The sequence below is a fragment of the Sylvia atricapilla genome, chromosome 24 (genome assembly GCF_009819655.1).
Source record: "Sylvia atricapilla isolate bSylAtr1 chromosome 24, bSylAtr1.pri, whole genome shotgun sequence".
NCBI classification, from domain to species: Eukaryota; Metazoa; Chordata; class Aves; order Passeriformes; family Sylviidae; genus Sylvia; species Sylvia atricapilla.
Window position 1 is genome coordinate 1,963,921 of NC_089163.1, and position 24,355 is coordinate 1,988,275.

General features: G+C 43.8%; 2 protein-coding genes and 1 long non-coding RNA gene across 3 annotated transcripts in view; 2 read left to right on the forward strand and 1 right to left on the reverse strand.

Moving 5' to 3' along the window:
• TINAGL1 (tubulointerstitial nephritis antigen like 1) overlaps positions 1–24,355 on the reverse strand; it is a 205,568-nt gene that overhangs the window by 42,999 nt on the left and 138,214 nt on the right. The gene's annotated exons all lie outside the window — the stretch shown is intronic.
• PTP4A2 (protein tyrosine phosphatase 4A2) lies at positions 13,085–24,068 on the forward strand. Its single transcript, XM_066335101.1, has 5 exons — positions 13,085–13,292; positions 15,167–15,259; positions 20,052–20,182; positions 22,358–22,432; positions 23,917–24,068. Exons 1-5 carry the CDS (start codon positions 13,197–13,199, stop codon positions 24,023–24,025), a joined length of 504 nt encoding a protein of 167 aa, XP_066191198.1. The 5' UTR covers positions 13,085–13,196; the 3' UTR covers positions 24,026–24,068.
• Positions 16,936–17,427, forward strand: LOC136371193 (uncharacterized). Its single transcript, XR_010745298.1, has 2 exons — positions 16,936–17,019; positions 17,078–17,427. It is a non-coding gene; the product is annotated as an uncharacterized lncRNA (long non-coding RNA).

The following is a 24,355-nucleotide window of genomic DNA, read 5'->3' on the forward strand; positions in this document are numbered from 1 at the left end:
TTGAGGGACAAAGGTTTGCTGGTTCCTTCTTTCTCAGTGGAGAATGACCCTCGATTTTGCCCCTTCGTGGATGATTCTTCAGTTTCTTTGCTGATGGATTTGGGCAAGGACTTGGATTTTGTGGCCCTTATTGGGTCCCTTCCAACTTGAGGTATTCCATTATTCTCTAAATGCAAAAACCCTTTTTTTGAGGGGTTTCTGTTATTGTGTGTGGAGGCAGCTCTTCACTGGCACAGACACATTCCAGGCACTGAAGCTACTTAAAATAGTATAAAACACAGCCCTCTATTAATAAACTCGACAATCACAAATGGGGAGAGAACATCTTTTACAACATGGGGAAATCACACGTCTCCTGCAGCCTGTGCAGGAAAAAAAGGGATTCTGATTTATCCACCTCTCCCTGAGCTGTGAGATGTCACCCGACGTTGGGGACACCGCGCCAGCTCCACGTGGCACTTGGCGGCCTTGGACACAACCTCAGCAGGATCCTGACGGGAACAGCCTCCCTTTTCCAGGTGCCATTGGGGAGCAGGTGTTACACAAGCACTGTCACCACGCCGCAGGAGGTGTCCCCCGGGGCAGGATGCTGCTCCCAGCCACGCTCCGAGCCGCGGAAGGAAACGGGGAAGCGGCTCCACGGCTCATTCATTTACCGACGTTTCACCGTGCGCTGGCGGCCCCGGGGGACGCGGGGCTTCCAAGGGGGCCAGGGCTGGACCGAGCCCGGGTGTTCCCAGACCCCGATCCCGGTTCCCCGATCCCAGTCCCGGTTCCCCGATCCCGGTTCCCCGATCCCAGTCCCGGTTCCCCGATCCCGATCCCGGTTCCCCGATCCCGGTTCCCCGATCCCAGTCCCGGTTCCCCGATCCCGGTCCCAGGGCAGCGGAAGCCGTGGGAACCCCCGGCAGGCCCGAACCATTGCCCCCAGTGGGGAGGAGCGGGCTGTACCACTGCGCTGGCGGGTGTGTGTGTGTGGGAACGCTGGCGTGGAAAGCTCCGTGGGCACGTGCGGCCAAAGGGCCGGTCCAAGTGCGCGGGGCTGCGGGGGGGCCCGGGATGTACCAAGGGTGACCGGGGCCGGTCGGTGCCTGCTCAGGGCCAGCCGCCTCCGGCCCATACCAATGCCCAAGGGAGGGGACACGCCTGTACCATGGGATATAAGGGGGGTTGCTATAAAAGCAGCGGGATGGAAGAAGCCGTTCTATGCTGCACGGAGAGAGGGCACCTCCCACTAGAGCGGGTTGCTCAAGGTGTTATCTAACGTGGCTTTGAACAATTCCAGCCTCGGGGCATTTCACTGTGCCAGCGCAGGGAGGAATTTCCTCCTCATACTTAACCTATATTGTTCCTTGCCCTGTCCCTGCTAGTTCATGACGAAGTTGTCTCCTTTCTCCCTGGAGGCCACTCCACACACTGGAAGATGCTCAAGCAAACCTTCCATTCCCTGCTTTCTCCCCCCGCCGCGCCTGGAATGGACGCGCCCAGCGCGCTGCCGCGGGGCGGGGTCTCGCGTGGGCGGCCCGTACCATCTACAGGACCGTGGGGGTGAGAGGAGGACCGTACCATGTAGAGAACCGTGGGGGTGAGGCCGGGCCGTACCATGCCCAGACCGTGGGGTGAGGCCGGGCCGTACCATGCACAGACCATGGGGTGAGGCCGGCCCGTACCATGCCCAGACCGTGGGGTGAGGCCGGGCCGTACCATGCCCAGACCGTGGGGTGAGGCCGGGCCGTACCATGCACAGACCGTGGGGTGAGGCCGGGCCGTACCATGTAGAGAACCGTGGGGTGAGGCCGGGCCGTACCATGCTCAGACCGTGGGGTGAGGCCGGGCCGTACCATGCACAGACCATGGGGGTGAGGCAGGACCGTACCATGCCCGGACTGTGGGGGTGAGGCCGGGCCGTACCATGCCCAGACCGTGGGGTGAGGCCGGGCCGTACCATGCCCGGACCGTGGGGTGAGGCCGGGCCGTACCACGGCGCCGCGGGCGGCAGGGGGGGCGCGGCCTGTGCTCCAGGAGCCGTGTGGCGGCGCGCGGGCTCTCGGTGTCTCCGGCCGGACCGGGCCCAGCGCAGCCCCAGCCCCGTCACGGGCCCCGCCGCCCGCCCGCGACCCCGCCCGACCCCGGCCGGCCCCCGGCCCGCTCAATGCCCAGGGTGAGGCGGCTTCGGGAGAAGCGGGGGAAATGCCGGAGGCGCCGCCCCGGGAGCCGGGAATAGCGGGGGGGAAAGCCCGGGTGGTGCTCGGCGTGTTCCGAGGGGATTCCCTGCTCCGGGGGCCTCTCGGCTCCGCACAGTCTCCTTAAAGCCCTCGTAGGTGCTTCGGAGAGGGTTTTGTGCTCTTGGAGGGGTTTGGGGGCTGCGCAAGGCTCAGGCGCTGGTTTGGGGCTCCAGGAGGCTGGATCCTGGGATCTCTCCTGTTGTGGAGGGAGCTCCCGGCCTGTGGGGTTGGTTTGGGGGGACTTTGGGGGCTCTCAGGGCTCCCTGTGTGCCAGGAGCAGCTTTGTCCCCTCTGGGGTCCCTCCTGAGCTTTGGGGGTCCCCAGGGGACAGTGGCCCTGACCTGCAGCTTCGGGGGTCCCTTCACCTGCTGGTTTTGGGGGGCTCCTCGCTCACCTGTGGGGTGTGGGGGGCTCAGTGCCCACCCCCAGCGTTGTGTGGGTCCCCAGATCCCCCTTACCCCGGCTTTGGGGGTCCCTCGGGAAGGAAGGGCATTTCCTGCGGGATTCAAACACTGCGGGGACGGGGAGGCTGCAGGAGGGGTCAGCGTGGGGTTTGTACCTGCTTTGGGGTTTTTTTAAGTAGTTTTGGGGTTTTTTTACCTAGTTTTGGGGTTTTCTTTTGCCTAGTTTTGGGGTTTTCTTTTGCCTAGTTTTGGTGGGTTTTTTTACCTGTGTTGGGGGCTTTTTACCTGTTTTTGGGTTTTTTTAACCTGTTTTTTGGGGGGGATTTTACCTGGTTTTGGGGGGCATCTGCAGCCGTGTTTTGAGGACAGGCTTGTTACTAATTCCTGTGTGAACGAGGGGCACAAATCTGATAAAAGTCTGATTTTTTTTTTTGAGGGGGAGTGAGAAAAAGAAACCTCGAGGTGGTCTATAAATGGAAGTACTTTTATTTATTTTATGTTTAGGGCTGGCCAGTGGAAGGGGTGACAATTTCGGAGGCAGCAGGAAAGGAAGGGTGGCCAGGATGTGGTGGCTTTCCTGGGCTGGGAATGGGGGCAGGGCTGCCGGGGCCGGTTTGTCTGGATAAAGGGCTGCCCTGTGCCATTTGGGGCTGCGAAAAGGGGGAAAACCCATAAATTCTGGGACGAGCAACACCTCGGGGAAAAGTCCTGGCGTGGCCCAGGGGGTTTGGAGTGACCTGCGGGAAGGTCTGAGTCAGGGAGGGGCGGATTTTGGGGAATGTCAGTGCTGTGGTTGAGAAGGAGCTGAGCTTTGGGGGATTTTGGGGGATTTAGAGCCCAGGTGAGGCTGTGGGGAAGTGCTGGAAGTGGCTTTTCCTCCAGTCTCATGATGGTTCCTGGGTGTGATTAGTCACCATCTGCATTTTTCCTCCCGGGGCAGTCTGTGCTCGCTGGTTTCGGGGCAAGGAGGAGGAGGAGGAAGGCAGAAATTTGGCTTTGAAAAGCTCCTGTATAAATGGAAACTCGCCTCGAAACTCCCCGAACGAACCAGGCAGGGTCTGACTCAGAACTGCAGTTAGGATTTAAAGGAGAGGGAAAAAAAAAAGAAAAAAAAAAAGAAAAAAAAGGAGAAAAATAAAAAGAGAGAAACCCACCACTAACAGCAACCAGAAAACTCTGTCTCCTTATGACTCAACGTGTAGAAATACTCGGATTTAACCGGCTCAGCTGGAGTTAAGGTAGGAGTGTGGATGCACAGCCAGGAGTGTGGGTCTTGCTCAGGGTCTAGTTGTCATTTTTTTCTTCTTTTCTTTTTTTTTGTTTTTAACCACCTCACAAACTGCAGGGAATGATTCCAGGCTGAATTCCCTGCAGAGATCCATCCTCCTCTTCCTCACTGCGCTTCCTCAAACCTTTTTTTTTTTTTTTTTCCCTGTGTCAGGGCAGAGCTCAGGCTGCTTCCCTGGCTCCTGGCTGGACTTTGGCCCTGTGTGGAATTCCAGCTCTGTTACCTGTGCAGCAGCCTGGCTGATTCCTGGAGGGTGACCCACACCTGGGAGAGGAGCTCTGGCAAACAGGGAACTTCCCACAGGAGCTGCCAGCGTGAGAGGGAACAGCTTCACGCTGACAGAGAGGGCCTTTGGAGGTCTGAATGGGATTCACCTCATCCCTGTGAGGGTGACGAGGGGCTGGATTCCCAGAGAGGCTCTGGCTGCCCCTGGATCAGGCTGGAATCACCTGGGAGATGTCCCTGCCCATGGGTGGGCTTTAAAGTCCCTGCCCAGCTGATCCAGCCCTGAATTCCCAGTGATGTTTGTAGGCTGGGTTTTGGGATGGCAAAACACGTTTTCAGGGATGTTCCTGCCCTGAATTGACCTCATCCCTGTGAGGGTGAGGAGGGGCTGGGATGGAATTCCCAGAGAAGCTCTGGCTGGCTCTGGATCCCTGGAAGTGCCCAAGGCCAGGCTGGAATCACCTGGGATGGTGGAAGATGTCCCTGCCCAGCTGATCCAGCCCTGAATTCCCAGTGATGTTTTGGGATAGTGAAAAACACTTTTTCAGGGATGTTACTGCCCTGAATTCACCTAGTCCCTGCGATGGTGGTGAGAGACTGGGATGGAATTCCCAGAGAATCTCTGGCTGGGAAGTGCCAGGCAGGAATCACCTGGGATGGTGGGAGATGTCCCTTCCCAGCTGATCCAGCCCTGAATTCCCAGTGACATTTGTAGGTGTGTTTGATATTTGTAGGCCGATGTTTGATGTTTGTAGGCCGATGTTTTATATTTGTAGGCGTGTTTGATATTTGTAGGTGTGTTTGGGATGGAAACCACATTCCCAGGGATGTTCCTGCCCTGGCAGGGAGCAGCTCAGTGCCGTGGGTGCCTCGGGGTGACTTTGGCAGCAGCAGCTTTCCAGCAGCTCGCTGTAAACCCCGAAACCAGCCCGCGGTGTGTTGGAGGTGGCTCTTTTTGGGGCAGGGGAGCTGAGAGCAGCCTGGCGCCTCTTCCAAAGGGATTATAACCCGCTGTGACCTGCTCTGAGGTATCATCCCCTTTCCCGGTGTCACAGCTCCCCAGGATTGCTCCACTCGTTCCTTGGAGCTTTTTGTTGCCTCTTGTTTCTGTCTCCATCTCTCCTCTCTGAGGCTGCAGAGGCAGAGCTGCGTGTCGGGGACAATCGGCGCTTTGTGGCAGTGACATTTATCAGTCAGCCCCAGGCTCAGCTCTCAGCCCGGGGTAACTCCTCGGCCTTTTCCCAGCAGAGGTGGATAATAAAAGAGCTGGAAACTCGATTTAAGATGAGCAAAGTTGATTCAAAACTCTTCTCTCTTTTCCCTGCGATTTTTTTTTAATAATTTTAATTTATTTTTTTTTTAATTTTTAAAGTTGCTTTTAAGTCCTGCTCGACTCGTTAATGGGTGTTGGATTTGAGATTTTGGGCTGAGTTGTTGATCAGTTTTCAAAGCCCAGCTTAGACAACTCGGCCTTGGGAGGTTTTTTTAGGGGAAGACTTTCATTGATGTCACAAAGAAATTCCTGAAAGTGACTTTTGATTTCCCTTAAATGTAATTCCGTGCCTTCAACAGGATTGTAACTCCATTTTTAATTTTTTTTTTTTTTTTTTTTTTTTTTTTTTTTTTTTTTTTTTTAGCAGAGCCTCGTGCTTTTGACTTCAAACACTTTGAGCAACTTCAAACACTTTTAACAACTTTCAACTTTTTGGGCATGGAATGCAAATAACCATTCAAACATCTCCTCTAAAAACTCGAGTGATGGGTGGAGAAGCTGTTTGGTTTTTTAATTTTTTTTTAAATATAATCCCAGTGTCAGAAGAACATTTTTACAGGACATAATCCCGAAGGAATTATCCCAGTGTCCAGGTTGATTTTTCCATCCATTCCCTTGTAGAGATGACAACCCAACAACTCTTTGAGCTTTTTGCCCTCCCCAGGAGCAGGTGACAATTGTCACCATTTCGTGTCACTTCTTTTCACGCCGAGAGGGTTTTGGTTTTTGAGGGTTTTCTTTTTTGGGGGTTTTGTTTTTTGGTAGTTTTATTTTTTTTATTTTTTGCAGATCCGTATCTGCTGCCTGCTTCGGGAGGAAACGAGTGAGTCACTCCCAGAGCTTGTCAGCGAACTGGGAGGGACTGGGAGGGACTGGGAGGGACTGGGAGGGACTGGGAGGGAGCTCAGCCGCCCGCGGGGGTGGCCAAGGGTGGAACAGTGAAATTTTTTTGGACCTCACCCCTCTGCAGGCACGTGTCAGTCTGAGCCAGCTTCCTCCAGAGAGGCTTTCCAAGGACTTCATCCAAAACCCTTTCCTCCCAGAGATTTCTTTTTTTGGATTTTTTTTTCCCCCCTCTCTCCCAGTGCTAGGAGAGGGATATTTTAGAAAAGATTTTTTTTTTTTTTTTTTTAGGGTGATTAGTTGGCTTCTCACAAATATTTTGGGTCCTCTAAGTTGGATCCTCGAGCTGCTGGGTTTTCCTCTTCCATAAAATCCCTGGTGATTCCTTCCACAGGTGAAATCAGGTTGGAAGTTTGGAGGCTCCTTTTGGAGGTCTCTGGCTTCTTTCCCTTGGGAAACGTCGTGGGGGGAACATTTTGGGTGGGTTGAGAGGAGTCACTGAGGGGGGATTCTCAGGAAGGGGGAATAAAACCTGGCACAGGCAGAGTGGCAGGAAAAAAAAAAAACCCCAAAAATCCTGATAGGAATCTGCTGGGATCCATTCCAGGAAGGGGAAATCTGTTGGGATTCATTTCAGGAAGAGAAAATAAAACCTGACACAGGCAGAGTGGCAGGAAAAAAACCCCAAATCCTGATGGAAATCTGCTGGAATCCATTTCAGAAAGGGGAAATTAGACTTGGCATGAGCAGAGTGGCAGGAAAAAAAAAACACCCAAATCCTGATGGGAATCTGCTGGGATCCATTCCAGGGTGGAGAAATAAAACCTGGTATGGGCAGAGAGGCAGGAAAAAAAAAATCCCAAATTCTGATGGAAATCTGCTGGGAAAATCCTGGAAATACTGGAAATCTTCCCATTCCAGGAAGGGGAAAATAAAATCTGCCATGGGCAGAGTGGCAGGAAAAAAAAACCCCCAAAATCCTGATGGGAATCTGCTGGGATCCATTCCAGGAAGGGGTAATCTGTAGGGATCCATTTCAGGAAGGGGAAAATAAAACCTGGAGCTGCAGCTGTCCTGAGCTGTTCCTCTCCCTCCTCCTCTTTCTCTAACTCAATTTTGGAGGAGCTGGTTGTAAAAAAAAAAAAACCACGAGCTTCTTCTTTTTTTTTTTTTTTTTTTTTAATATTCTACAAATATTTTTTTAAAAAAATATTTACGTATTTTTAAAAATATTTAAATAAAAATTTTACAGTTGAATTAAATAAAAACAATAATTAATTTAATAAAAAATTAGCATTAAATAAGACTAAATTAAATATAAATTTATAATAATTTTGATGGATATTTATAACCTGCTGGAGCTGGGGCCATTCCCTGGTTTTCCCTTTCCCCTGGGCTCTGCTGGAATCTCTGATTTAGGGGTGGGATCCCCTGGAATTGTCGATCCTGTGCTGGGTTTCACTCCTGATCAGCATTTCCCTGCTCAATTCTTACCTTGATTAATTTATGCTGGTTAATTACTGCCCTCTCTGCTGATTTTTGCCCATTTTCCCCTCAACTAATCTTAAGGTTTTTCAGCTGATTTTTGCCCTTTTGAAACGAAACTCCTCTGAGGGGACCCTGATCCTGCAGGGAAAATTTCCCTAAATCCCTCCCAGCTGGAGAACATCTGGATGGGGCAGAGAACATCTGGATGGGGCAGATAAAATCAGGATATTCCCTGCTGACACCTCCCAGGGACATCCTCCCAGCTCCAGGGATGTTTCCTTGTGCTCCTTGGGATGTTCCTGCTCCTTTTTTCTGGTTCCTTGTCTCACTTTCTGACCAGAAAATCTCTTTTTTTTCTGACCAGAAAATCTCTTTTTTCTGACCAGAATTTCTGACCAGAAATTTTATTTGCTTTAAAAAAACATTCCTTGTTTTTTTTTGCTACTGTCCACAGAACCTGATGACAATTTATTCTCATTCTTATTTATTCTGCTGGGGCTTAAATGCAAATTTCCTTGGGAGTAAAGTCAACTTTTTAAAATATTTAATTGGAAAAAATCAGAAGTTGAGGTTTTAATTTTTTTTAATTAGAAGCCTGATTTTTTTTTTAATTTTTAAACTCAATATCTCTCAGCAACCCAAACTTTTAAAATTAGCCTCGTGTGCTACATCAACTCCTTATCCTGCTGGAAAGAACCTTTCTAATAATTTAATAATTTAATAATAATTTTTTTCCAGGCTTAAATAGAGTGCTTTACACTTTTAATCACTCCTGAGCTTGGAGCTAATTAAATTCTTCAGGAATATTCCTTTGGGAAGGGGAGCTGGTGGCATTCCTGGGTTTTTTCAGAGGAGCTTGTGACTCCTTTGCCCCTCTCAGGACAAAGTGGAAAGGAAATATTCCACTCCTTAATCACTTGATAAATCGTTTGTACAACCACCTTTTAAATTAATTGGGGGAAAATTCCCTCTTTGATTGGAAGAGGATCAAAAATGATCCTGGATTTAACACAACTTCCAGGGCAAAAAATAGCCTCTGGATGAGCCTCTTCCGACCAAACCTGGAGCTGAGAGGAAAATCTAAGGATGGAACTTCTCCTTTCTCCTCATTTTACCATTATTTATTAAAAAAAATTATTATCCTTAATTAAATTCTAATTGAGCTTTTCCCCTCCTTGATTTTCTTTTGCCCTCCTCGATTTTCTCTCAGCTGTGAGAAGGTTGAATTGATAAATTGATAAATTGATGAATTTGATTCTGGTGTCTTTGGAGGGGGATAAAAATTCAAGATTCATGGTGGAAATTTGTATTTCAGTGGCTCAGAGCAGGAGCTGCTTTAAGGCCAGGGGAGGTGATTAAAAACAGCTTTTTTCCTCTTTGCCTCTGGCCAGTTAATTAATATCATTTTTGGCACTGTGAAGCTGCACTTTGAGGCAATAATTGCTGCTCTTTGGGTGGGTTTTTTTGATTGGGAGGCATCAAAAAATACGATTTTGTGGCGCTGAATTTAGCTGTGTGAAAGGGAGGGTCTCATCCAGGGCTGGGTGTGAAGGAGTTTGGGGTGGCAGCTCCAGAGGGGTCGGTTTTTTCTCTGGTTATCCTCACTCCGAGTGTGGGTTTGGCATTTCTGCCTGGGCCATTTGGTCCAGCTGATTTCAACTTTTTGTTTTTTTCCCCCCATCCTCAAAAAAAAAAAAAAAAAAAAAGATCAGCGATTTATTTGCTTATTTGTAAAAAGCACTGAAAAATAAATCACATTAATAATTCAGTATTTTATCCATCTGGTTTTTTCCCCATCCTCAAAAAAATCAGTGATCCATTGGCTTCATTATTTGTAAAAAGCGCTGAATAATCACATTAATAATTCAATATTTTATCCAACTGGTTTCAACGGTTTTTTTCCTCCCCATCCTCAAAAAAATCAGCAATTCCTTGGTTTTATTATTTTCAAAAAGCATTGAAAAATCACATTAATAATTCAGTATTTTATCCAGCTGATTTCAGCCTTTTTTTTCTCCTCTCCTCAAAAAAGATCAGCAATTCATTGGCTTCATGAAGGTGATTTTTCAGTGCTTTTTAAAGATAATAATTCACTATTTTATCCAGCTGATTTCAACCTTTTTTTCCTCCCCATCCTCAAAAAAATCAGCATTTCACTGGCTTTATTATTTTTACAAAGCACTGAAAAAATCACATTAATAATTCAATATTTTATCCAGCTGATTTTTTTTCCCCCCATCCTCAAAACAAATCAGCGACTCCTTGGCTTTATTATTTTCAAAAAGCACTGAATAATCACATTAATAATTCAATATTTTATCCAGCTGATTTCAACCTTTTTTCCCTCCCCAACTCAAAAAAAAAAATATCAGTGATTCCTTGGCTTCTTTATTTTTACAAAGCGCTGAAAAATCACATTAATAATTCAATATTTTATCAATCTGATTTCAGCCTTTTTTCCCTCCTCTCCTCAAAAAAATCAGCAATTCCTTGGCTTCTTTATTTTCAAAAAGCATTGAAAAATCACATTAATAATTCAATATTTTATCGAACTGATTTCAACTTTTTTTTTGCCCCGTTCTCAGAAAAAATCAACAATTGCTTGGCTTAGTGAAGGTGATTTTTCAGTGCTTTTTAAAAATAATAATTCAGTATTTTATCCATCTGATTTTTCCCCTGTCCTCAAAAAAAAATCAGTGATTCCTTGGCTTTATTATTTTCAAAAAGCACAGAAAAATCACATTAATAATCCAACATTTCAGCCCTGATTTCTGAGGCACTTGGGGATAATTCCCATTTTCAGCCCCAGGATTTTCATGCCTCTGCTCCATCCTCCAATGCTGAAATCTCAAATATTTTGAATTATTCCAACTGTGGCTGCCTTTTTTAAAGCCCAGCTCTGTGCATGGAGATAAGGCAGAGAACAACCCCAAAGTTATCACGGGTTATAAATGAAATAATAGAAAAAATTAAAAGTTATTGGCTGTTAAATGATCGTTTGGGCCATCACTTTGATTGATTCCTGGAGGGTTATTTCCAGTTGGGTGAAATTTATCTGCCAGCAAAGAGCTGAAATACGTGAAAAAAAAATTGATTTTATTGTATTATTTTATTTATTACGTTCTTCCTCCTGCTGCTGGTTTTGTTCAGGAAATAGAGCCCAGAGCAGTGCTGGGTTTTTATATGTTGGGGATTAATCCAGCTATTAAAATATTGGGATTAGTCCCTAATATATTAAAAAAAAATTTGGATTAAATGTGAATTAATTAAATTAAATGAAATTAAATATTTGTGATTTGGGCTCTCAGGACTTGCATTTATTTGGGGCTTTTTCACAATATTCACAATATTCACAATATTCACAATATTCACAATATTCACAATATTCACAATATTTGTGATTTGAGCTCTCAGGGCTTTCATTTATTTGTTTCATTTCATTTATTTGGGTTTTGGGGCTGTTTAAAGTGTTGATCTTCATTTGAATTTCTCATTTTTGTTGCCTCCAGGGGCAGAAATTGCAACAAACCCTCAGAGAATATTCACAATATTCACAGAGAATATTCACAATATTTATGGTTTGGGCTTTCAGGACTTTGATTTATTTGGGGCTTTTTCACAATATTCACAACATTTGTGATTTGGGCTATCAGAACTTTAATTTATTTGCTTAATTTCGTTTATTTGGGGCTTTTTTAAGTGTTGATTTTCATTTGAGTTTCTTGTTCTTGGTGCCTCCAGGGGCAGAAATTGCAACAAACCCCCAGAGAATATTCACAATATTTGTGATTTGGGCTATCAAGACATTAATTTATTTGCTTAATTTAATTTATTTGGAGCTTTTTAAAGGGTTGATTTTCATTTGAGTTTCTCATTTTTGGTGCCTCCAGGAGCAGGAATTACAACAAACCCTCAGAGAATATTCACAATATTCACAGAGAATATTCACAATATTTGTGATTTGGGCTCTCAGGGCTTAAGTTATTTGTTTCATTTAATTTATTTGTGGCTTTTTTAAGGGGTTGATTTTTATATGAGTTTCTTGTTCTTGGTGCCTCCAGGAGCAGGAATTACAACAAAACCCTCAGAAAATATTCACAATATTTGTGATTTGGGCTCTCAGAGCTTTAATTTATTTGTTTCATTTAATTTATTTGTGGCTTTTTTAGGGGGTTGATTTTTATTTGAGTTTCTTGTTCTTGGTGCCTCCAGGGGCAGGAATTACAGAAAAAACCCAGAGAATATTCACAATATTCACAGAGAATATTGACGATATTTATGGCTTGGGCTATCAGGACTTTGATTTATTTGGGGCTTTTTCACAATATTCACAATATTTGTGATCTGGGCTATCAAGGCTTTCATTTATTTGGGGTTTTTTCACAATATTCACAGAGAATATTCACAATATTTGGGATTTGGACTACCAAGACTTGAACTTTTTACCCATGAATGTTCACTGGAGTTTCTCTGGGTTGTGCCCAGACCCCACTGACCCTGTTCCTGTTTCTCCCCTCGTTCCAGGTGTTCTGTTGGAGGATATTTGGCACATTTATGGCGATTCTGAGCGTCAGGGCAGACTTCTGCCAGGCCCAGCACAGCCCCCTGGCTGCCAAGTGAGCTCCCAGGGGCTCCCTCTGTGTTGTGAGTGCCACAATTCCAAGAATTCCAAGAAATCCCCCTTTTTTTTTTCTTTTTTTCCATTTTTTTTTTTTTTTAATTTTTTTATTATTCTATTTTTTTAATTTTTTTTTTCTCTGCCTTTCAAAACTTTTTTTTTTTTTTCCCAACAACTCCCCAAATTGAATTATATGGGATATCTGCTGTCTTTTTTTTTTTTTTTTTTTTTTTTTTTTTGGAAAAAAAGATCTCCTGGGGCAGGGATTTGGCACAACTCAAAGCCAGGGGAATTAAAAAACCCTAAAAAACCCACCCCAAGTGGAGACAAAACTCTGCCCTTTCTCCTCACCAGTGCCTCGATGTAGAACAGGCTGCCCAGTGGGAATTTTGGGGAGTCTGAAGGATAACACCCAGGAATTCAGGGATTGAGCAATTCAGGAGCTAAACCTGCTTTTTTTTTTTATTAGGAGAAAAAAAAAAAAAGAAAAAGAAAATCCAAATCATCCCCCTGTGAGGAACAAACTTGTTGAAGGAAGCTCTGCTCAATCCCAGGCATATTAGTGGGGTTTTTTGATGTTTTCTGCTGTGAAACGTTTCCAAGGTCATTGATTTTTATTTTTGGGGTTTTTTTTTTAAAACCCCCTTTATTTTGATTTTTTTTTTTTCATTTTTTCCCCCCTTTTTTTTTTTCTTTTTTTTTTCATTTTTTCCTTTTTTTTTCTTCTTTTTTTTTTTTTTTTCCTTCTTTTTTCCTTTTTTTTTTTTTTTCCTTCTTTTTTTTCCTTTTTTGTTGGTTTTCTTTGGCCCCTTCACACCTTTTCTTTGCCATTATGAACCGTCCAGCCCCTGTGGAAATCACTTACGAGAATCTGCGGTTCCTGATCACTCACAACCCAACCAATGCAACCCTCAGCAAGTTCATCGAGGTAAGGAGGCAAAAAAAACCCCAAATTCCTCAAAATTTCCTGTGCAGGAATTCACTGACCAGTCCTTCCTCACTTCAGCTGCTCTATTATCTGAAATTTAAGGGATTTTTGTCTTTATTTTTCACATTTTCTTGACAATATGAGAATCACTGATGATTTTTTTTGTCTGAATTATGGATTTTTGTCTGAATTCCTGCATTTCTTGGTTTGGAAGAGCTTCAGTTTTGGGATACAAATACCTCCCCACTTTCCATCAAGGATTTGCTCCTTTGGTCCAAAAAAATCCCAAATTCCTCAAAATTTCCTGTCCAGGAATTCACTGACCAGTTCTTCACTTCAGCTGCTCTGTTACCTGAAATTTAAGGGATTTTTGTCTTTATTTTTAAAATTTTCTTGACAATATGAGAATCACTGATGATTTTTTTGTCTGAATGAGGATTTTTTGTCTGAATTCCTGCATTTCTTGGCTTGGAAGAGCTTCAGTTTTGGGATACAAAGACCTCCCCACTTTCCATCAAGGCATCCTTGGGTTCAAGCAGAAAAAATGGGAAATTGAGGTTAAAAATAGAAAGAATTCCTCCTCTGGGCTGGAATTCCCAGAGAAGCTCTGGGAATTGAATTTAATTTTGTATTTTTTGTCACCTGCAGGCTCCAAAGTGGCACAATACATTTAATCCATTTTTTTTTTAAATATATTTGGGATTAATCCCAGTATTTTAATATCTGGATCCTTGGAAGTGCCCAAGGCCAGAGGAGTTTGGCTGAGCTTTGAGTTTCCCTTCCCACCCAAACCATTCTGATGTTTTTATCCTGAATCTTTTGTGCCTCAAAATGTTCTTTTTCAAGAAATGAGAATTACTTTAATGAATTGCTGTTCTTAGCAAATCAGCTCAGCTGCTGCTCTCCAAGAGTTGGGGCTGAGCTTTCTCCTCCCCAGAAAAATGAAATAAAAGGCTTTATTTTCAATAAAAAAAGAAATAAAAATGAAATAAAGTGAAGTTAAAGTTTTTCCAGGAGGAATGATCAGACTCCAGTGGCCATCCCAGAGGTGTCAGGGTTTTCCAGGTGCCAGAATTGATCCGTGAGAAGTGACCCAGCAACACCTTCAAGGCAGCAAAATTTAAATAATTTCCTGGGCTGGTGTAAAGAGCAGCAGAGTGAATTTTACATCCTTTTCACAGCTTGGTGCCCTTCAGGCTTCTCTCAGGAGGGTTTTTTATCTGCTGTCTGCAGGTTTTTGTCCTTCCAGAGGGCTCCTGTCACCTCCAGCTGCTGTCTGAGTGTCCCTTCACATGGATCTTTTTCCCGTCACCAGCCGCATCCTTTTGGGTTTTTTTATTTCCCCTCCAATAAATGAGCATTTTGTGCCTTTCTCAGGACTCTCTCTGCCACAGATATTCCTGCTAATCACCAGCTGCAGTTCAGCCCTGAGCAGCAGAGGGAAATTGTGGGGTTTTTTAACCTTCAGAGTGAAATGGAGCAGCTTTTTGTTTGATCCTCTGGATTTTTTTTGGTTCTTTATCCGGCCCCGAGTGCTCCTTAGCAGGAGGCTGCAGTGTGCTGGGGTGTGTGTCCTGTCCCTCCAAATGTCAACACTGGCTCAGGCAAACAGCCCCAGGCTGCTAGTTAAAGAGAATTCCAGCATTTAAATTTAGGAGGGTTTAAACAGCTATTTTCACTTCACTCTCAGAGTTGTCATTTATTTTTTTTCCCCTCATAAATTTTTCTCACCCTTTCGTGCGTCACTTCCCCTCCCAAACTTTATCCCTTTCTCCTTCCTTGGGCAGTGCCCTGAAACCTTGGAAAACTTGATAAAAATGAAGAGATTTCTCATTCCTCAGTGGCCTCAGGTGGTTTTTTTTTTTTCTCTCCAGGAGCTGAAGAAGTACGGGGTGACAACTTTGGTGCGAGTTTGTGATGCCACTTATGACCAAGCTCCAATCGAGAAGGAAGGGATCCAAGTCCTGGTGAGTTGTCTTTAAAACTGTAAAAAAAAAAGTGAAATTTTCCTGTTTAGAAATTTGTGGGGATCTCTTCATGCTCAGGGCTTGGCCGAAAAAAGTGAATTAGCACGACAGCAGGTGAGTTTAAAAAAACTCGCTGAGGTTTTGGGTTGGATTTGTTGAGATTTTTTATTTTGTTTTTTTTAATGATTATTTTTGCTTCTGTCTGTGGTTGGAGCCTGGTTTGGTGCTTGTTCCCTGGTCACAGAGTGATTTGGTTTTTGGGGTTTTTTTTGGCTTTGTTGTTGGGTTTTTTTTTAAGGATGTGGATAAAATTCTCTTGAATTGTTCTTAAAGGAAGTGCCACTTTGGAGCCTGCAGGTGACAAAAATACCAATTTCTGTGGAATGGCTGTGCCAGGAGAGAATCCTGGAATGTTTGGGGTTGGAAGAAGAGACCTTAAAATTCATCCACTTCCCACCATCCCAACTTGCTCCTGCCTGTCCTTGGAGGCTCCTGTGGCAACCACAGGAAATCCATCCCAGCCTTTTCCCACCCTCAGAGGGAAAAATTCCCCCCCCCAAAAAATATAAATCCCATCTAACTGTGCTCTGGTGACGCTCAGAGGGAAAAAATCCTCCTCAAAACCCAAAAAATCCCACCCAGCCCTGTCCTGGTGACCCTCAGAGGGAAAAATTCCTCCCCAAAACCCAAAAAATGCCACTCAACTCTGCCCTGGTCACCCTCAGAGGGAAAAATTCCTCCCCAAAAAATATAAATCCCACCCAGCCCTGCCCTGGTGCCCCTCAGAGGGAAAAATTCCTGCCCAAAACCCAAAAAATGCCATTCAACTCTGCCCTGGTGCCCCTCAGAGTGCAGTCCCCAGTTCAGCAGGTGGAATTCCTGCCCCCAGCTCCCATTGTGCAAGGCTCAGGGTCTGAACTCTCCCAGGGAGGTTTTTTTAAGAGGTGTGTGCTCACCCTGAAGCTTCCAGGAGGTGTTTTTGCAGGCAATAACTCAGGGAATGATTCAAGAGTTTGAGCCTGATACCATCAGTTTATTTTGCTGCAGTTGAGGGGTGTTTGTGAGGGCAGGAATTGCACCTTCCACCTCCCTGCAGCAGCTCTCTTTGCTTTTTGTGGCTCAGGCACAGGAAAAACTCCTGCAGTTTGCCATGAGAGAAAAAAAAAATTAAAAAAAGAAAATTATCCTGGCATATCAGTTCAAATTCCACCTCCAGGTCAGTCAGGTTTGGGGTTTTGTTTTCTTTTTTTTGGCTTTCAGCCCTGCAGAGGTTTTTTTATTCCAGTTCCACGTGGGCCTTGGTGGTGTTGGAAAAAAATCCTTTTCCTTGCAGGGCTGCCCTCTGGAATTGGGGTTTTCCTCCTCTCAGAGTTTATCTGGGCTTTGGCCACACTCCTGGGGCTGGGAGGATTCAGTTGGTGCTCTGGAATCCCTCTGAGTTAAGCTCCAAGGCTTGGGAGAGAATTCCTGTGCCAGGAGGGGAGATTCTTCCCAGGGCAGCTCTGTCAGCTGGGCTGGAATTCCCAACTGGGCTGGAATTCCCAACTGGGCTGGAATTCCCACTTTTCCAGCCCCAGGGGCAGCTGCAGTGCACTGGAGCTCACATTTCTAAAATAATTCAGGCTTTTGGTTGCTTTAAAACCTCAATTTTGAACCGAAAGCTGCTCTCTTTGGGGCTAAAAAAAAGAAAAAAAATGAAATGGGGTTTCCTGCAGCTCTGCCCTGGTGTGGAGCTCCTCACCTGGAGCAGAATCTCCTGTGTGAAGGATTTGGGGCAGAATCTCCTGAAGAATTTGGGCAGAATATCTCCTGTGTGAGGAATTTGGGGCAAAATCTCCTGTTTGAGGAATTTGGGCAGAATCTCCTGTGTGAAGGATTTGGGCAGAATCTCCTGTTTGAACAATTTGAGCAGAATCTCCTGTTTGAAGACATTTCCCTCAGCTTAAAAAAAAAGCCTCAGGACACTGCTCCAGCAGGGAGATAAATCCAGCTCCTCTTCCCAATGAATTCCTGCTTTTTTTTTTTTTTCTCCTTTTTTTATTTTTTTTTTATTTTTTTTTTTTCAGGCAGAGTTTCTGCTCTTGAAATGGGATTGAGTTACCCCTGGCTGAGAAAATAACACCTCGCTATTTAAAGCTAATATTTGCCTATTAAAAAAAGAAATAAAATATCTCTCTCTATATAACATTCAAGATTAAAACCCCACAGCCTGGGGGAAGATGAGGAGTGCCTCTTTTAGCTCTGTTTAATGTCTATTTTAGCACTGCTGAGGTCAGAGCTGTGCTGAAACCTCTGAAAATGGGAATATTTTGGCAAACCTGGGAGCAGCTCCAGAGCTTTTTTTTTTTTCCCTATTTTTTTTTTTGCCCAGATGGCAAAGTGAGAAATTTGGGAATGAGCTGTTGGTTCCCTGCAGGTTTTTATCAGCAGGGATGGGATCCAGGAGCTGGGGCTGGATTGAATCCCTGAGGCTGGATTTAATTGTCACCTCAGAACACAAAATGTGGCATCAGGAAAACCAGGAGGGATTTTTTTTTTAATTTATTACTTTCCTGAGAGGATTTTTTGGCTCTTTTTGGCAGCTCTGGTGCCTTTGTTCATCTTCAAGATCCAAGGGAAATCTTCTTGGTTCTCCTCCTCTCTCACTCTTTGATTTATTGGATCAGGTTTTCTGTCATTTCTTCACCACTTTTGTTGCCAGTCCTGGAGCTGTTTGTGCTATTCCAAAAAAAACCAAAAAAATCAGGAAAAGAGGATTAAATCCCTACTTTTCCTTTCCTGCCTCTCCCCTTTTGTGCAATTCTTGGTTATCAATCACTATTTTCATTGTACACCTCAGAATTTGCTTTTCTCTCCTGTCCCAACAGGAATCCAGAGGTGGCAGAAATAAGGAAAAAAAAAAAAAAAGTTAATTAGAATAAGGAAATAAAATAAAAAAAACTCAGAATAAGGAAAAAAAAAAAAAAAAAAAGAAGCAAAACTTTGCTGTGATTCCTTCCCTGCTGCCAAAATCATTCCTCTGCTTGTGTTTTATCAGTGCTGGGATTGATTCAGGAGTTGTGAGGAGCGAGAAGGAGAAGATTTAAATCCAATTAAAGACAGAAATCCTCTTTGCCAAGTGCCACCCTGCAGCTTTGTGCCTCTCCTGGGGCTGCCCCAGCCCTGTGGGATTGGCTGGGAAAAATCCCAGAAAAAACCCTTTAATTCATTTAGGAAAGAACAAATCTCCATCCCTGATCTTACTCCTGTGGCCTTTCACTGCCCTGAGCCGTCCCAGATATTTTGAATTTTCCAAGTTGCTTTAACAAAAGGAGTTTTTTTTTTTTTTTTTCTGCAGGTTCAGGGAATTAATCCCATTTAAAAAAAAAATATTGTGGGGTTTTTTTTTTTTTTTGGAGGTTTTTATAGAGCTCAGACTTCTGCAGGAGCTGAAGTGGATCTCCAAATGAAAAACTCTGGTGGTTTTCAGCTTTTTATTTCATCAAAACCCAGGAAAAAGGTGGTTTTTTTTGTGCCTGCTGAGGTTGAGAGAGTTCTTTTTAAACCAATTTCCTCCCACTTTCAGGCTGCTGGAGTAATCCTGGGCTCTGCCTTGAGCTTTGCTGTTCAAATACATCACAACCATCTAAAGAAAACCGCTAAATAACTAAAAATAGTAATTTTTTTCCCCCTTCTCCTTTATATCCTTTCTCCAGCACTCCCCACATCCAAGAAAATTCTGAATTTTGGGATGTTGTGCTTGGGGCTGAAAGAAAAGCTGTGGAGCACAAATTCCAGGAGGGTTTTGTGTCCTCAGGAGAAATGAGAAGCTGCTGTCACCTCAGATTGCTGATTGATAATTAAATGTGGGTTTAATGCTGCCTGCACCTTTAACAGCCAAAAAAAAGTGACTTTTTACCATTATTTGCTCATGAAATTATTTTTTTTTCAAATTAAACCCTCCAGGGGATTGGTAATTCCTTGGGATTGGGAATTTTTAGGAGCAGCTTCACCTGCTGAGAGATCCTTGGAAAATGGGATTATCAAAGGCACTGTGCAGAGCTCATTTGAAAATGTTCATTTGAAAATGTTCATTTGAAAATACCTGTTGATTTTCACACCTTTTTTTTTTTTTGTAATAAAATGGGATTTCAAGGGCAGGGATTTTTCTAAAGAAAAAATATATATATAAAAGAAATCCTTTATTGCAAAAGGAAAAAAAAATATTTTTTTTAATTTAATTTATTTGAACTTCAATTGCACCCCCAAGTTCACTTCAATGTTAAACATTTAGCTCCACCTACAAACTCCAAAAAATAAAAAACCCAGAATGAGGTGTTTTAATGTGTTGTAATACAGTGGGATTTCAAGGGTGAGGATTTTTCTAAAGAAAAAAAATGTATATATAATTTTTTTTAAAAATTTAATTTAATTTCACTTTAATTGCACTCCCAAGTGCACTTCAATGTTAAACATTTAGCTCCACCTACAAACTCCAAAAAATAAAAACCCCAGAATGAGGTGTTTTAATGTGTTGTAATAATATGGGATTTTTCTAAAGAAAAAAAAAAAAAAAAGAACTAAAAGAAATCCTTTATTTCAAAGAAAATGTTTTTTTAATTTGATTTCACTTTGATTGCACTCCCAAGTTCACTTCAGTTTTAAACATTTTGCTCCACCTACAAACTCCCAAACCACACCCCAGAACGAGGCGTTTTAATGCGTTTATTAAGGGGTTTTTTAGTAAAATCCAAGATTTTCTCCTTGAAAATTCCCAGACTCTGCCCTGGGGCTGACTGGACTGTTTCCCCAGGACTGGCCGTTCGATGACGGCGCTCCCCCGCCCGGGCAGATCGTGGAGGACTGGCTGAGCCTCCTGAGGAGCAAATTCCGCGAGGAGCCGGGCTGCTGCGTGGCCGTGCACTGCGTGGCCGGGCTCGGGAGGTCAGGGCACGGCACAGGGCACGGGAGAGGGCAGAGGGCAGGGGAGAGGGCAGGGGAGGTCAGGGCAGAGGTCAGGGTAATGGGGAGGTCAGGGGAGGGCAGGGCAGAGGGTAGGGCAATGGGGAGGTCAGGGTGGGTCAGGGCAGAGGGCAGAGGAGGGCACGGGAGAGGGCAGGGTAATGGGGAAGTCAGAGGAGGGCACGGGAGGGCAGGGGAGAGGGCAGGGGAGAGGGCAGGGGAGAGGGCAGGGGAGAGGGCAGGGGAGGGCACGGGAGGGCAGAGGGCACGGGAGGGCAGGAGAGGGCACGGGAGGGCAGGGGAGAGGGCACGGGAGGGCAGGAGAGGGCACGGGAGGGCAGGGGAGAGGGCACGGGAGGGCAGGGCAGGGCAGAGGGCAGGGCAGAGGTCAGGGTAATGGGGAGGTCACGGGAGGGCGCAGGAGAGGGCAGGGCAGAGGGCAGGGCAGAGGTCACGGGAGAGGTCAGGGGAGGGCATGGGAGGGCAGAGGAGGGCACGGGAGGGCAGGGGAGAGGGCAGGGCAATGGGAGGTCAGGAATGGGGAGGGCAGGGCAGAGGTCAGGCCAGAGGTCAGGAATGGGGAGGTCAGGGGGGGTCAGGGCACTGGGGAGGTCAGGGCAATGGGGAAGTCAGGGTGGAGGTCAGGGGAGGGCAGGGCAGAGGTCAGGGAAGGTCAGGGGTGGTCAGAAATGGGGAGGGCAGGGGAGGTCACAGGTGGTCAGGGCAATGGGGAGGGCAGGGGAGGGCAGGGCAATGAGAGGTCAGGGCAGAGGTCAGGGGAGGTCAGGGCCATGGGGAGGGCACGGGAGGTCAGCAATGGGGAGTTCACGGCACTGGGGAGGTCAGAGGAGGTCAGGGGAGAGGTCAGGGCCATGGGGAGGGCACGGGAGGTCAGGAATGGGGAGATCAGGGCAATGGGGAGGTCAGGGCAATGGGAGGTCAGGAATGGGGAGGTCACGGGAGGGCAGGGCAGAGGTCAGGGAGGTCAGAGGTGGTCAGGAATGGGGAGGTCAGGGGCAGTCAGGGCAGAGGGCAATGGGAGGTCAGGACACAGGGGAGGGCAGGGGAGGGCAGGGCAATGAGAGGTCAGGCCAGAGGTCAGGGCAATGGCGAGGTCGGGGGAGGTCAGGGCACTGGGAGGTCAGGGCAGAGGGGAATGGGAGGTCATGGGAGGTCAGGGGTGGTCAGGAATGGGGTGGTCAGGGGAGGTCACAGGAGGTCAGGACAAGGGGGAGGTCATGGGAGGTCAGGGCAGAGGTCAGGGCCATGGGGAGGGCACGGGAGGTCAGGAATGGGGAGGTCAGGGGAGGTCAAGGGAGGTCAGGGCTGGGGAGAGGGGGAGGAAATAAAATAAAATAGGAGTAAAAGAAGTAATAAGATAAAGTAAGTAAATGAAAATAAAATAAAGAAGTAATAAAAGAAGTAATAAAAGAAGTAAAATAAAGTAAGTAAAGTAAAATGAAATAAAATAAGTAATAAAATAAGTAAAGGAAAATAAAGTAAGCAAAATAAGGTAAGTAAAATAAAATACATAAAATAAGTAAGTAATTAAAGAAGATAAGTAAAGTAAAATAAAATGAGTGAAACAAAGTAAAATAAAATAACTAAGTAATGAAAGGAGGAATAAAAGAAGGTAAAGTAAAATAAAATAAGTAATAAAAGAAGTAATAAAGTAAGATAAAGTAAAATAAAGTAAATAAAGTAAAATTAAGTAAAATGAAATAAATAAGTAATAAAAGGAGTAATAAAATAAGATAAAGTAAAGTAAAATAAATAAGTATTGAAAGAAGTAAAGTAAAATAAAGTAAAGTAAAATTAAGTGAAGTAAAATAAAGTAAGTGAAGTAAAATTAAAAAGTAACAAAAGAAGTAAGAAGATAAAATAAGTAAAGTAAAATGAAGTAAGTAAAGTAAAATGAAATAAAATAAATAAGTAATAAAATAAGATAAATTAAGTAAAGTAAGTAAAATAAAATAAGTAAAAATAAAATAAAGTAAAATAAAGTAAAATGAGCGAAGTAAAATAAAATTTTAAAAACAAATAAAATAAAATAAGTAAAACTAAAATAAAGTCAAACAAGCAAATGGGATGGCTTTTGAAGGATTTCATGGATTATTTCCCTTAAATATTATTTTTTTGTGGTTTTTCTGTGCCCAGGGCTCCGGTGCTGGTGGCGCTCGCTCTCATTGAGTGTGGGATGAAATATGAGGATGCAGTTCAGTTCATAAGGCAGTAAGTGAAAATTCATTTTATTTTTTTTTTCCCCACCCCCAGAATCTTTCATTCTGTTTTTTTTTTTTTTTATCATCTTGAGCCTGTTAAGGAAAAAAATTTGGGGTTTTTGGGGTTTTTTTAGGAGTTTTATCCTAAAATAAATAACACCTCGGTAAAATCTGGGTTGAAATGGGAAGGAAAACTCAAATGTTTTGATTTTTAGGAGGTGAAAGTGTCAAGAATGGGGCTGTAAAAATTGCTGCTGATTAATGAGGATTAAAAAATGATCTCTCCCCTTAAAATTGGGGTTTAAATGGGCAGAAAAAGCCCGAATATTTTGATTTTTGGAGGTTAAATTGTCAAGGATGAGGCTGTAAAAATTGGTTCTGATTGAAGAGGATTAACAGGTGGTCTGTCTCTTCAAAATCTAGGTTTAAATGTGAATAAAAAGTTCAAATATTTTGATTTTTGGGAGGTGAAATTGTCAAGGATGGGGCTGTAAAAATTGCTGCTAATTAATGAGGATTAAAAATTATCTCTCGCCTTAAAATCTGGGTTTAAATATGAAGAAAAAGCTCAAAATATTTTGATTTTTGGGAGGTAAAAATGTCTAGGCCAGCAGTATAAAAGCTGCTGATAAATGAGGATTAAAAATTGATCTCTCCTCTTAAAATCTGGCTTTAAATGTAAAATAAAGCCTCAAATATTCTGATTTTTTCTGAAGGTGGGGCTATAAAAATTACTTTAAATGAATAAAAAATTAAAAATAAATCCTGCTGAGGCTGAGCCAACAAATGGAGGAGCTCAACAGGAGGAATTTTGGGGAGAATTTCTCCCAAAACAGATTTTCCTGGTTTTTTTTTTAAATATATATATATTTTTTTCCCTTTTTGTGGGCCCCTCTTATCTCTTTGTCTCTTTGACCAGCAGCATCTGGGGAGGGTGACCTTAATGTCCTTCTTTTGTTGTTCCATGGGGAATAAAATCTCCCACTCCACCAAGGGAAAGTAAAAAAAAAAAAAAAAAAAAAAAAAGAGGAAATATGTAAAAAAAAAAGGGGGGGGAAATGTAAAAAAAATAGAGGAAGTGTGGGGAAAGAAAGGAAAACGTGGGGAAGAAAAGAGGAAAATGGGGGAAAAAAGAGGAAAATGGGGGGGGAAAGGGGGGGAAATGTAAAAAAAAGGGAGAAAATGTAAAAACAGAAGAGGAAAATGTAAAAACAAAAGAAGAAAATGTGAAAACAAAAAGGAAAAGTGAAAGAGGAAAAGTGAAAAAAAAAAGTAAAATTTAAAAAAATAAGAGGAAAAATTAAAAAAAAAAAAAAATTAAAAGCTCAAGTTTAACCCGAACATTCCCCTGAAACATCGCGAAATAGCCCCAAAATCTACTTTTTTAACCCTAAAAAAAACTCCTTAAAACCTCCTGAAGGTGGATACCCACCTTCTTTTTTAAATTTTTAATTTTTTAATTTTTTATTTTGGTGTTTTTTTGTTTTTTTCTAGGAAAAGGAGGGGAGCTTTCAATTCCAAACAGCTGCTTTACCTGGAGAAATACCGGCCCAAGATGAGATTACGCTTCAAAGATGCCAACGGTCACTGCTGTGTTCAATAAATCAATAAACACCCCAAAAACCCCAATAAAAACCCCAAAGTGATCTCCAAAAGTAAGGCAGGAGTGAGCTGGGGGAGGGGGGGCCTTTTCTCTGGACTTTTTGGCACCTGGAAATGTGAATCTGGAATCAAAAAAGAGATAGAAAAAAAAAATACCAAAAAAACCCCTAAAAAAAGGTGTTAAATTAGTGGTGGAGTTCCTCAAGCTCTGTCCTTAAAAATGAAATAAAATTAAAAAAAAAAAGGGTGATGATGATTGAAAGGAAAATAAAAAAACCACCCACCTTAAAATGAAAAGAAAAATATAATAATAATAATAGTAATAATAATA